This window comes from Phascolarctos cinereus, unplaced genomic scaffold (assembly GCF_003287225.1).
Source record: "Phascolarctos cinereus isolate Bilbo 61053 unplaced genomic scaffold, phaCin_HiC Scaffold_3;HRSCAF=262, whole genome shotgun sequence".
Taxonomy (NCBI): domain Eukaryota; kingdom Metazoa; phylum Chordata; class Mammalia; order Diprotodontia; family Phascolarctidae; genus Phascolarctos; species Phascolarctos cinereus.
The window spans coordinates 175,067,550-175,080,037 of NW_027555736.1; the positions used below are offsets into that span (position 1 = coordinate 175,067,550).

Genomic DNA, 12,488 nt, shown 5'->3' on the forward strand with positions numbered 1-12,488 from the left:
GAGAGGATTGGACCAGATTACCTCTCATTTCTCTTCCAGCTCTAAAACTATAATCCCATAATTGCTTGGGCAAATCATTTAATCTCTATGAGCTCCAGTTTCCTCATCAATGAACCAGTGATTTTATTCACATAGGAAATTCCCTTTTCCAGTGGAGGTTGGTATCTGCTCTTCAGGCTCCAAAAGCACTGTCTGTAGCATTCACAGGCTAAGTGAATTTCACAGGGTCACATGGCCAGTATGAGTTACAGGTGACACTTGAACCCAAGTCTTTCTGACTTCAAGGCCTGCTTTCTACCCACTATGCCATGAGACTTCTGTTTCATGTGTTATTAGGAAATTGTTTTATAAATCTTAAAGCTCTATAGAAATGCAAATTATTATTATGAGTTATCAGAAAATAAAAATAGGAAAAAATGAAACAAGCACTGTTACACTATTCATATAAGTTAATGATAAACTTTAAATGAATATGTGTGTGTGTGTGTTTACTTATATGAAAAGAGAGGGTCAGAATTTACCCTCTTGGTAGAAGCAGGCTGAGGACAATAAAAGAGTGACATTTTTGGCTGGTGGAAAGAGCACTGAGCATAGTTGGAAAATATATGTTTGGGATCCAACTTATTGTAGTTATGTTACTTTAGTGAAGTCATTTAACTTCTCTGACCTTCAGTTTCTTCATCAATATAGTGTCAATGAAACATGTACTCCCTGCCTAAGAGGGTTATTTCAAGGCTTAGATAACATAAGTGAAAGATCTTTGTAACCATAAAACATTACATAAATATTACATTACATAAATATTGTACATTTAGCACTTTCCAGTCAGTGATAATCACTCACTTCCACTAGAGAATTAGGAAGCTTCATTTCCCACTGACCCCACACTTTTTGGGAAAAACAAACCAAAAACCCCTTGAGTTTAACAGGTTCCTCTTAGGGGATATGGAAAAATAATCACTCTCCATTTTTCCCCTCACTTCTTTCATGGAGTAAAGTTTAAGTCCAACCCCCAGACAAGAAGAGTTCTCAGCTACCATCAACAGTCTTTTTCCCCTTAAATTTTCCTCTCCAAATGGGCAACATTCCAACTGGGGCATTGACTAATAACCATTATACCTAGGGCAGTGTTGCCATAGTAACATGGCCAATCCCATTGAACCCTAGAATTTTTTTCTCATTGTATATGGAATGTAAAAATAACTATAGTAAAAATAATAAGAAATTTTATTTAATTTATGCTTTAGAACTGCAAAATATTTTCTATGCATTATCCCATTGGATCCTCACACATAAGCCTTAGAGCTGGATAATTCAAGTATTATTATGCCCAATCTATGAATGAGAAAATTGAGCCTCAGAGAGGTTAAGTGAATCATCTAAGGTCACACAGCTAAGTGAGTGGGAGGAGGATTGGGACTTGAATCCAGTTCTTCCCACTGTGAGTGCTCTTCTCTCTAAATGGATCATGCCTATGCAGAATCATCAAGTCATCTCCAGAGGGTGTCATTTTCCCCTCTCGCATAAAATTTAAGGACGCATAACAACAACAACAACAACAACAACAAGAAAAATAGTCAGCGTTTAGATAGCACTTAACTATGTGCCAGGTGTATTAAGCATTTTACAGATATTATTTCATTTGATCCTCGCAACAAATCCCAGGAGATAGGTGCTGTTGTTACTCTCATTTTACAGATGAGACAGACAGAAGCTAACTTGCCCAGAGTCACATGGGTAGTAATGTCTGAGCCAAATCTGAACTCAGGTCTTCTTGACTCCAGACATGGTGCTCTATCCACAGCATGGATTCATGACTTCCTGTGTCCCTCCTCATGTAGGAAGTGAGGGGTTGGGGAGGCAAAGATAGGTCAAATAATGAAATCATGTGTTTGTCGTTGTCTACCCTACCAAACTTTTCATTAAAGAGCAAATCTTCTAGTCAGGGCACATGAATCTGAATCCTGATTCTTCCATTTCCTGGCTGTGTTATCGTAGGCATGTGATTTACCAGAAGTTAAGAGACTTAAATAGGTTAAATAAATAAATAAATAAATTTATAAATAAATATAATAAAATAAATAAACAGAATTGCATAAAAATTTTATAAAAAGGTTAAGACTTAGAGAGCTAAGTCCCCATTTTCTTATCAGTATCACAGAGATAATAATACTTGCAATCTACCTCACAAGGATGTTACAAGTTAGATACCTGGAAACTCTAAGGTATTATGTAAATATTGAATCATCATTCTCTTCATTGTTGTTACTACCTGTCCTTATCCAAGATTTGTTTGAAAAACACTCTAAATCATCCTTAGGGAGTCTCTGGCACCAAAACTCCTCCAGATTTTTTGAATCCTCCCCCAGTGTAAGATGACTTCAGCTGTCAAGGCACAGGTCTCCAGAGGGTCTGCTGGTCACTATGATCTTATGTCATCATTGACCTAATTAATCTCTAATTTTCAAGAGAAAACATCTGCCTATATCTATGTCTCTGAGAACAACAAGACTGTAGTGAGTGGAGAAGTTGAAAACAGAGAAGATACCTTACGCCCCACCCTGAAGAATGAATGCTGCTATCCTAGGATCAGCTTTTTAACTAGTAAGTGAAGCTACTGCGAGAAAGAGGATGAGAAGGGCAAAATGTTGATCCAGTCTCCTAAACTGATGGAAAGAAGGCGTAGAAATAGTTTTCCAAAAGCTCTTTCCTCCTTTAGTCTTTTCAATTCCATATACATTTTTTCCTCTTTTTTTTTTTTTAGTGTAGTATAACTAGCTTACCCTTTAAAGTTATCTTTGGATCTTTGCCTTTGACTGCAGAGTTGTCTCAATAAGTCTTTATCAGTTATCCTGGCATTCACTATTAGTGTGTCATCTGGGTGAATGGATTGCCCTCTGGAAAAAAAAAAGAACCCATAGTATTGAGTGTTGTCCCTACAATAACTAGTGTTAGCATTGAAGTCATAGAATCATGGAGTTTTAGAGCTAGAAGGGAACTTGAAGATCATTTTATCCAGGCCGTTCATTTTATGGTGGGGAAAATAATTGAGGCTGACAAAGATAAAAGAACTTGCCAAAGGCCATACAATGACACAATCAGGGGTGGACTAAAAGTTTCCTGACTATCATTCCAGGGTTTATTTTCATTAGAACAATTTCTTCAATTATTTCTTTCTGCCTTCAAATTAAGATAAAAGAAACATCAAGGTAATAGGAAGCTATGTGCATGCTAACTCAAGTATAGTCAATGACAGTCAAGTAATAAATAGATGTAAATGTCATTTGTTGAGCTTTGCTGTGAGCAAAGCAGTGTCCCTGCATGAGTACTGACCTTGTGTACCTTATATTATTTTTTTATTTATAATTTTTGAAAAATTTATTTTATTTTCAAATTGCAGAACAGAGCAAGTATTTCTATAACAGTATAATAAATAAGTTGATTGCAAATGAAACTACAAATGTACCATGTACAGGTTTCTATTCCCTCCAAATATACAATCAAGTTATCATGTAAATTTCTCTTTTTTCTCTCTTTTTTCTTCCCTCCCCCTACCCTACCCTAGAGATGGATATCATTAGACACAAATAGGCATATATGTAAAATTATTTTATTCATACTTCTATTTATCAGTTCTTTCTCTGGATGCAGATAGTGTCTTTCTTCACATGTCCTTTATTTTAATTTGTGTATTTATAAAGTCAAAGTGACCCTGTCACTTAGAAAGCAAGAAACAAAGAAGGTACGTCATCTGTCTTCCAAATTCACTCAGTTGATGGTATTAATATAAGAATTCAATATTCCAGACTCCCTCCAAAGGAGTCTTCCAGATTAAAACACAGAAAATTAATGTGTACTTAATAAATGTTTGTTGATTGATTGGACAGGAAAGCACAATTACTGTTACTATTTAATAATTTGTTGATTGATTGAACGGGACAGCACAATTACTGTTACTATTTTTACACTGATAATGATTGCATTAGGGTCCTTTACAACCCTATGCATTATGCCTTAGATGTAGATTTTCCATCTGTAAAATTTTGATTTCCTGCCAGAGAAGATAGAATTCTAATTAAAATATTTACCCAAAAGTTAGAGCTTTCTTTTCTGGTGATTACTATTTTGACTTCTGGAAGGTTAATATATTTTCCTTCATAGTGAAACTGCTGGGTTTCTCAGGATCACATTATTTGCTTTCAAAATTTTATTGACATCTTTGTTTTTACACTACCTTCATTGCCTAAAATATCTCTTCCTCCCCTCATCCAGAGAGAAATCCCTTGTAACAAAGAATAAAAAAGAAAAACTAACACATCAACTCTGTGAGGCTTTGTATGTCATATTCCACATTCAGGGATGCATGTCTAAAACAAGGGTTCTTAGCCTCCATTGTGTCATGGACCCCTTTCTCAGTCTGATGATGCCTATGGACCCCTTCTCAAAATTATGTTTTAAATAATTGAGGGAAATGTTCAATTTCACTTCTAGGTTAGTGAAATATATATATGTATATATATGTATATTAAATATATATGTATGTTATATATATACATATATATATGTTATACACACACATATGTATGTATGTATATTTTTTCTCATCTAAGTTTAGGACCCCTTGAAATCTACCCATGGACCTGTTTCTAGTTCATAGACTTGCAGTTAAGAAACTCTTCTCAAAAGCAAGCTAAAAGTTGCCTCTTTGCCACAGTTCTGCAAATGAATGTGTAGATGCTGTCAAGTGAAACTGCTCCTTACAACAGCCCCATCATCTTCTCTTTGGGCTGCTAAAAGGAATGGTGGCTGGAGAGATTCAGTCTGGGTAGCCATTGTGTTTTGTAGGTTTATACTGTAAATCGTATATAACCAGGCTCAGAAACCACATAACCAAAACCAGGGTCAGCCTTAGACAAAATTATGAGGTAGGTAAACGTTTTCCTCACTCTCCTTTCCAATGTGTATCCTATATCCCCCAAATTTACCTCTTTCAGAGTTTCCTCTAGGTACCCACTACAAAATTCCCAAGGTCCCCATTGAAACACCCCATTCAGGCTTGTTCTTCCGTCTTTTGTTATCAACTCATGCTATCCTTTTTTTTACTTGTCCCAAAGCTAGTTACTTCCACGTTCTTCTCCCTCATCAAACTTTCTTGTCTTCTATTGCATCCACTAAGGTTAGGTTCTTGGCACCTTACAAGCTGACGATTGGCTACTCTAGTAAAATAATACTTGCTATTGTGCCAATTGCTGAATTTAAATGACTTACTCATGGTCACATAGGTAGTAAACACATTAGAGGCAATGAGGAAAAAGAGAACTAAAAAATTTAAGTGAATTACCTTGGGTCCCATGGCTATTTAATGGCAGAGTTGGGAATCACTACCTGTCTTTCTGGCTAATATTCTTCTTTAGCCAAACACTGATTTTATTTTTTAGTTGGTAAGCCATCATAACGGGAAAAAAAAAACTTTCATGTTGTGGAAATCCCCATTTATCAGGCAATTTCCAACTCCCTGGAGTTGAATAAGGCATTGTTTACATTCCATCAGTGCTAAATCCTGAAAAGAGATCATTTCAGAGAGGGAGTTTCTATCCCATAAAGTTTTATCATCAAGGAAAATAGAGCTCAGTAAAAGTATCTCAAAATTCATTTTGAAGTTGAAAGGAAGGCTAGAAACAGGGATGGAGGCATTAAAGAAGCTAAAGCCAATTTTAATCATGAAAAATGGTGGAACCACACCGCAAACAGTGTGAGGAGGTTAATAAGGAAGAGTTATTCAACCAAATACAGAGAAAAATGGAAGACAATCACAGAATCATAATATCACACAAAGGACTTCAGAAGTCATCTGGTCCTCCCCACACCTGAACATGAATCTCCCTCCCCTACAATATCCCCAACAAATAGTCACTATATCTCCACTTGAACTTCTCTAGTTATTGGGAACCAACTACTGCTTGAAGCAGCCCACTCCATTTTTAAATAACTATTTTCCTTCTTTCCATTGAGATGAAATCTTTCTCTCTATCTCTACAACTGTCACCCACTCTTCCTAATTCCAGCTTCTGGTTTCAAGCAAAGCAAGTCAAAGTCTTCTTTCATATGAGAGTTTTTTGAAATAATTAGAGACAGTTGTCATGAACACACTTTTCTACATCCTCCAAATCTTGTCTTCCCTAATCTAAGTGTTCCCAGTTTTTTCAATTGATCCTCAAATGTCATAGTAATTGTCCCTTTTATCTTCCTGTCCTAGTTGCCCTTCTCTAGATATGTTCTATTTTATCAATGTTCTTTCTAAAATGTGGCATCCAGAACTGAGCCAATTACTTATGATAAATTCAGAGTGGGAAAAAATATTAGAGTGGTCAACTCTCTTTCCTGGTTCTGGGCACTATGACTCTATTAATTAGAGAGTTTAGAATGTCTTGGCTTTTTTTTTTTTGCCACATAACACTTTTGACTTATAATAAAATTGCCACTGGAAACCTTAGATCTTTTTTTCAGAGGGGGAAAAAAACCAGTGATATTTGAGGAGTAAAAGAAATATCTTGTTAAAAGAATCTTATCCCATCACCATTCACCCATATCTCCACCATAGTAAATGAAAGTTCAACATTAGATAATGAATAACATAAGAAGTAATTATGAACTGATAACATCAGCTTATTGTCCCAGAGCCCTAGCTGAAAGGAACATTGCAAAGGCCATTTACGATGATGGAGAGACTCTGGTAGGGTCTGGAAGATCAGGATTTGTCTGGGGATGTTAGGCCCTTGTGGCATGCCATTGTTCTGGCTCTGGATAGCTGAGAACAGCAGAAGTCTGCTGAGTCTCTGAGGTGAGAGAGTTTGACTAAGACAGGGGAGAAAGACACTGAAAAATAATGTTGGAGAACACCAAAAGAGAAAGGTCACTAACTTCATACTTTGAGATTGAGTAGACACCCCCAAAAGACCAGGATGTGATCTATTTTGAATTTGCTCTGGCCAGACAGCTGAGGCAAGACACTACTGAGGACATGTTAAAGAAAAAAGAAGAGATGTATATAAATGTTTCGTAGGAGGGGAGTGGAGAGGTGAAGGAGGAGGAAGCTCTTACACTGCTCAAGTAGCCATCTGTCTAATATTTAGGTAATGAACTCCAAAAGGTTCTTGACTCCACCTTGAAGTGAGGAATACAGAGAATTTAGGCAGAGCAGAGCTCCATTTTGGGATTTTTCAACTAAGGGAAAGATCTAGATTTGTTTGATATAACTTAAGAAGACTGGGACTGGACTAATTGCAAAGTATTCATGCCCATTCTAATCATAGTTGTAAAACTATGATACAAATGCTAAAGAAGCATCAATAGCTTAATTTAAGTCCTCTCTCCCATGGCAGCTCTTCAGATCCTTGAATACAGTTACTACATTTACCCTCAACTTCCCACATATTCTCTATTCCAGGTTAACCACATCAAGTTCTTTACTAATTTTCCTGTTACATGGATTCAAGTTCTCCTACTGTCTTCTGAAAATTCTTTAGCTTGTGAATGTTGTTTTTCAAAAATGGCACAGAACTGAGACACAAAGGTCCAAACATTGCTTGGGCCACGGTAGAAAGAGTATTTCTAATATTTTTTCTACTTCTTGAATTCTAAGTCAAATGTTTCCAGTATTTAAGTCCTATTTTGTACTGTTATTGGCTGCGAAGTGTGTGTGTGTGTGTGTGTGTTGTGTGTGTGTGTGTGTGGTGTGTTTGTGTGTGTGTGTATGTGTGATGGACTATCATAAGTAAAAAGGTTTTTACTTGTTTTATTTGACCCCTAAAAGGTACAATTTGGAGGAATGATCGAAAGTTATAAAGGGACTGATTTCTGTTCAAGGTGAGGAAAAACTTCCTAAAAGTGAGTATTATTTAAAAGTACTGTCTCTAGAGACAGTAAATCTAGAGGTTTGCATAATAACTGTCATCCATCCTAGATCATAAACTCCTGTAGGGCAGAATCCCAATCTTTTTTTTTTCTATATCACTATCATGTGTGTAACCTAAAAACAAATTTAATTTTTTGGGTTATCCTGTCACGTTGTTGACTAATCTTGACTTTTCTATAAATTAAAATCCCGTGGTCTTTTTCACATGAACTGCTTTCTCATCTAGCCACTAATTTTTTTAGTTAAATTTTTGACCTAAACATAGCACTTTACATTTATCTCTATTAAATTTCATCTTAGTAGATATGGTCCATAATTAACTCTCCTCACCCCTCTATCCTTTCAAAAAATTTCATTTGGTCAATAACTGTTTTGGTACTCTCTCCTACCTTTACATCACATGAAAATTTGATAAGCCTACAACTTTTTAGCTATGTAAATAGGATAACTCAATATGACACATAATTAGTTTTTATACTATTTGTCAGAGCTAAAACTATGGATTCTAATAGCTGGGGGAAACGGAGTTGACAGAAGGGTAGGAGGAGGCAAGGAGTTTGTGAAAGATATAATGACTACACCTTTGTTTGGTGGTTGTTAGGATAGAGAAGTCATAGGAGTTAGAGAGTTTGAAAAAATAGGAAGCCGGGGTGGATAAGGAAAGAAAGTTTTGGATGTAAAAGACTGTGAACCTAGTACTCAATTGGAGAGTAATCTAATAGTTCATAGATGACAGAAGCAAGTATTTGGACAGAAAGGGGGAAAAATAGTGCTGCAAAGGCAGATGACATGTCAGGAATTAGGAAATGGAGGAGGCAAATCTTCCCACGTTGGTATGTAACACTTGGGAGAAGAATGATGAATGAAGCTTACTCCATAGGACGATGAAACACATTTTGCATCTGGGATGAAGCCTCAGCTACTTCATTACAGTTTGATCTTTGGAATTTATCTGGAAAGAGGGAGGTTAGATTGGAGCACAGTCAATCTGAAGAGCATAGCCACTAAATTTGGGGAGGTGAAATTCATAAAGGGATAAATAAGTTGTGTTACTGGGTATCAAAATGAAATTGGGTCACAAAACATGATGAGGTAGGACCAATAGGTTGGTGATCTCAGGAGACAACTGGGCAGCAAAGCAGATTGCTAGAGGTGAGAATATTATATGGGATCATATAAGAGAAAATTCAATGATAAGACTTAGTTTGCTTACGTTGCAACTTATTACCTCTACCCATTCATTCTTCAAGACCAATTCATATTATCTCTTCCATGAAGTTTTCCTAAGCCTACCAGTTAGAAATGATCCTTTGTCAAAATTCTCTTTTATGTTATAGATATCTGTTTAGTAGCCTCATATTTCTGACTACATTATAAACTGATTGAAGTCAGAAACCATATATTTTTTTCTCTTTGAAACTCCTTCAGTTCATAGAAAAATGTATTGCGCATAGTAGATATTTAAGAAATGTGTGACAAAATAAAATTTCCCTGAACAGGAAAATTTCATGTGATATTCCTTCACATGAAATACTGTTATAAGAAATGACAAGCAGGATGGTTTCAATAAAAATCTGGAAAGACATATGAACTAATGCAAAATGAAGTGAGCAGAATCAGGAGAACATTGTATACAGTAACAGCAATATTGTAAGGAATGTTAACTATGAAAGACTTAGCTGTGGTGATCAAGACAGTGATCCAAGACAATTCCAAAGGACCCGTGGTAAAAAAAAAAATTCTATACACCTCAAGAGAGAGAATTGATGAACACTGAGTGCGGATTGAAGCATAGTTTTTAAACTTTCTTTATTTTTCTTTTTTTATGTGTGTTTTCTTTTGCAGCATAGCTAATATGGAGATATGTTTTGCATTACTTCACATGTAAAATCACGATCATATTGCTTGCTTTCTCAAGGGGTAGGGGAGGCATGGGAGGGAGGGAGAAAATTTGGAATTCAAAATTTTAAAAATGAATGTTAAAAGTTTTTACATGTAATTGGGAAATACTTAATGAAATACAATGTATTTAATTAAAAATGTTATTTTACAGAAGACTGGAAACTGTCATAGTTAGGTTAGGCAAGTTTCCTAATTCTTTGGCATTCATGAAGAGGCTTTGGCATTCTAATTGGGTCTTAGTTATCACAATAGGCTTTGAACTCTGTTAGTTGTAGAATAAGATATAACCCTTAGGGGTGGGTCAGCCTTCCTCATGAAGGCCATGATAAGAATACATATCCTTTATTTTCATAATAAAGGAAGAGCTTCAGGATTTCTCAATGGTAAGGGAATTATTTTAAAACCCTGCCTCAATCCAGTTCCATTAATTGATCTCTGCTATTTCTCTTACTTCCAGGTAACTGAAAAACATTTCTTTCAACCCAAATCAATGAATGAGACAAATCACTCCCGAGTGTCAGAATTCATCTTGCTGGGATTATCTGATACCCCAGAACTCCAACCTCTCTTCTTTGTTGTGTTTTCATTGCTCTACATTGCTATTCTGATGGGAAACTTCCTTATCATCCTGACGGTGACTTCAGACCCACATCTTCACTCCCCCATGTACTTTTTACTTGCAAACCTCTCTTTTATTGATGTCTGTGTGGCCTCTTTTGCCACCCCTAAAATGATTTCAGACTTCCTTGTTGAACAAAAGACTATCTCCTTTGAGGCTTGTCTGGCTCAGATTTTCTTTGTACACCTTTTCACTGGGAGTGAGATGGTGCTTCTTGTGTCCATGGCTTATGATCGCTATGTTGCCATTTGTAAACCACTCCACTACATGACCATTATGAGTTGGCGTGTCTGTATCATTCTGGTCATTGTCTCCTGGTGTGTTGGCTTCATACACACAACTAGTCAGCTGGCATTTACAGTCAACTTGCCCTTCTGTGGTCCCAACAAGGTGGATAGCTTTTTCTGTGACCTCCCCCTGGTGACCAAACTTGCTTGTATAGACACCTATGTTGTCAGCTTACTAATTGTGGCAGATAGTGGCTTTCTCTCCATGAGCTCCTTTCTCCTTCTGGTCATTTCATATACAGTTATACTCATCACGGTACGCAATTGCTCATCAGCTAGTATGGCAAAGGCACGTTCTACGCTGACTGCCCATATCACTGTCGTCACACTGTTCTTTGGGCCATGCATCTTCATCTATGTGTGGCCCTTCAGTAGCTACTCAGTAGACAAAGTTCTTGCAGTGTTTTATACCATTTTCACTCCCATATTAAACCCAGTTATTTACACCCTGCGGAATAAAGAGGTAAAGGCAGCCATGTCCAAATTGAAGAGCCGATATCTAAAGTCTGGCCAAGTATCCTCTGTGATAAGAAATGTCCTATTCTCGGAACCCAAATAACCTCCCCCCCCAAACCTAACCCTTTCTAATCTATTGTCTCTATACTGTGACCAAAGACCACTGTAATATTAATGCCAAACTCTTGAACTACTTGTGTCAAAAGGCAAGAATAGAGAAATAGTTGTAAGACTTGTTAAAACAGGGTGATGAGGTGAGGACAAAACAAGACAATGTAATATAGTAGTTGATATTTTCTTCCCTGTCTTCCATCTTCTTCTAAATTTTCTAGTGGAAAGTCAACTTTTACTGTGAAGTTTATGTGAAAGGGAAATAAATTTCTGAAACTTAAGTAGAGAGCAAAATAAGTCTGCCTCCATGGAATGACTCTGCATTAAAATGAGCAGCTAATAGGTAGATGTGTGGTATAGTGGGAAAAAATGGCAACTTGGGATCTAGACAATCTATGCTCAAGAGGCTATTTGATGTAGTGGGAAAATCCCTAGTTTTTACCAACATGAAGTCAAAGGTTTAAGTACTGGATCTCCTATCTGCTAGCTTTATCATATTGGGGTAAGTCTCTTCATGTCCCTTGGTATCAACTTCCTCATATGCAAAGGGAGGACATTAAATTAGATGATCTCCATCTTCCATCTCTAAATCCTGTAAATGAATTCCTATTTCATCTCTGCTATTTATGAGCTGAATAATTTAACCTCTATGAATCTTGGCTTTATCATCTATAAAAAAGAGACAATAATACATTCTGCTGGGTAGCCTGAATGGGTTTGGCCCTACTTGAACACTTCTCTGAAATGCTGCACTGAGTACAGATATGCATGATAAAAGAGACAAAAAAGAGAGCTTGTACATTTATGCTTTCCTCAGTTGCCCACTCTGCCTATCTCTGATTACATCAGTCTACTGAAAAAGCAACTTTTATCAGTTGATTATTGTCTGAAGAATAAAATGTAAACTACTTATCTAGGTATTCAAGACCATCCATAATCTGGCAGGAGCCTACCTTTCCAGCTTCATTTCTCACTACACCCTTTCATAGTTCTACATTACAATAGGTTACTCTTATTATCTCTTATAATCTTGACTTATCTTGGCTTCTTGATCTCTGCCTAGAGACAGGTAGGCTGTGCAGTGGATAGAGTGTTGGACTTGTAGTCAGGAAATTGAGTTCAAATCTGGCCTGAGATACTTCCTAGCTCTTTGACCCTGAGCAAGCCACTTAACCTAAGCTTGCCTCAGTTTCCTTAA

General features: G+C 36.7%; 1 protein-coding gene across 1 annotated transcript; it reads left to right on the forward strand.

Annotated features, from left to right (window-relative positions):
* Positions 1-10,304: 10,304 nt before the first annotated feature.
* Positions 10,305-11,282, forward strand: LOC110216772 (olfactory receptor 4K15). The gene has a single exon (XM_020998782.1). It carries the CDS (start codon positions 10,308-10,310, stop codon positions 11,280-11,282), a length of 975 nt encoding a protein of 324 aa, XP_020854441.1. The 5' UTR covers positions 10,305-10,307.
* Positions 11,283-12,488: the final 1,206 nt, after the last annotated feature.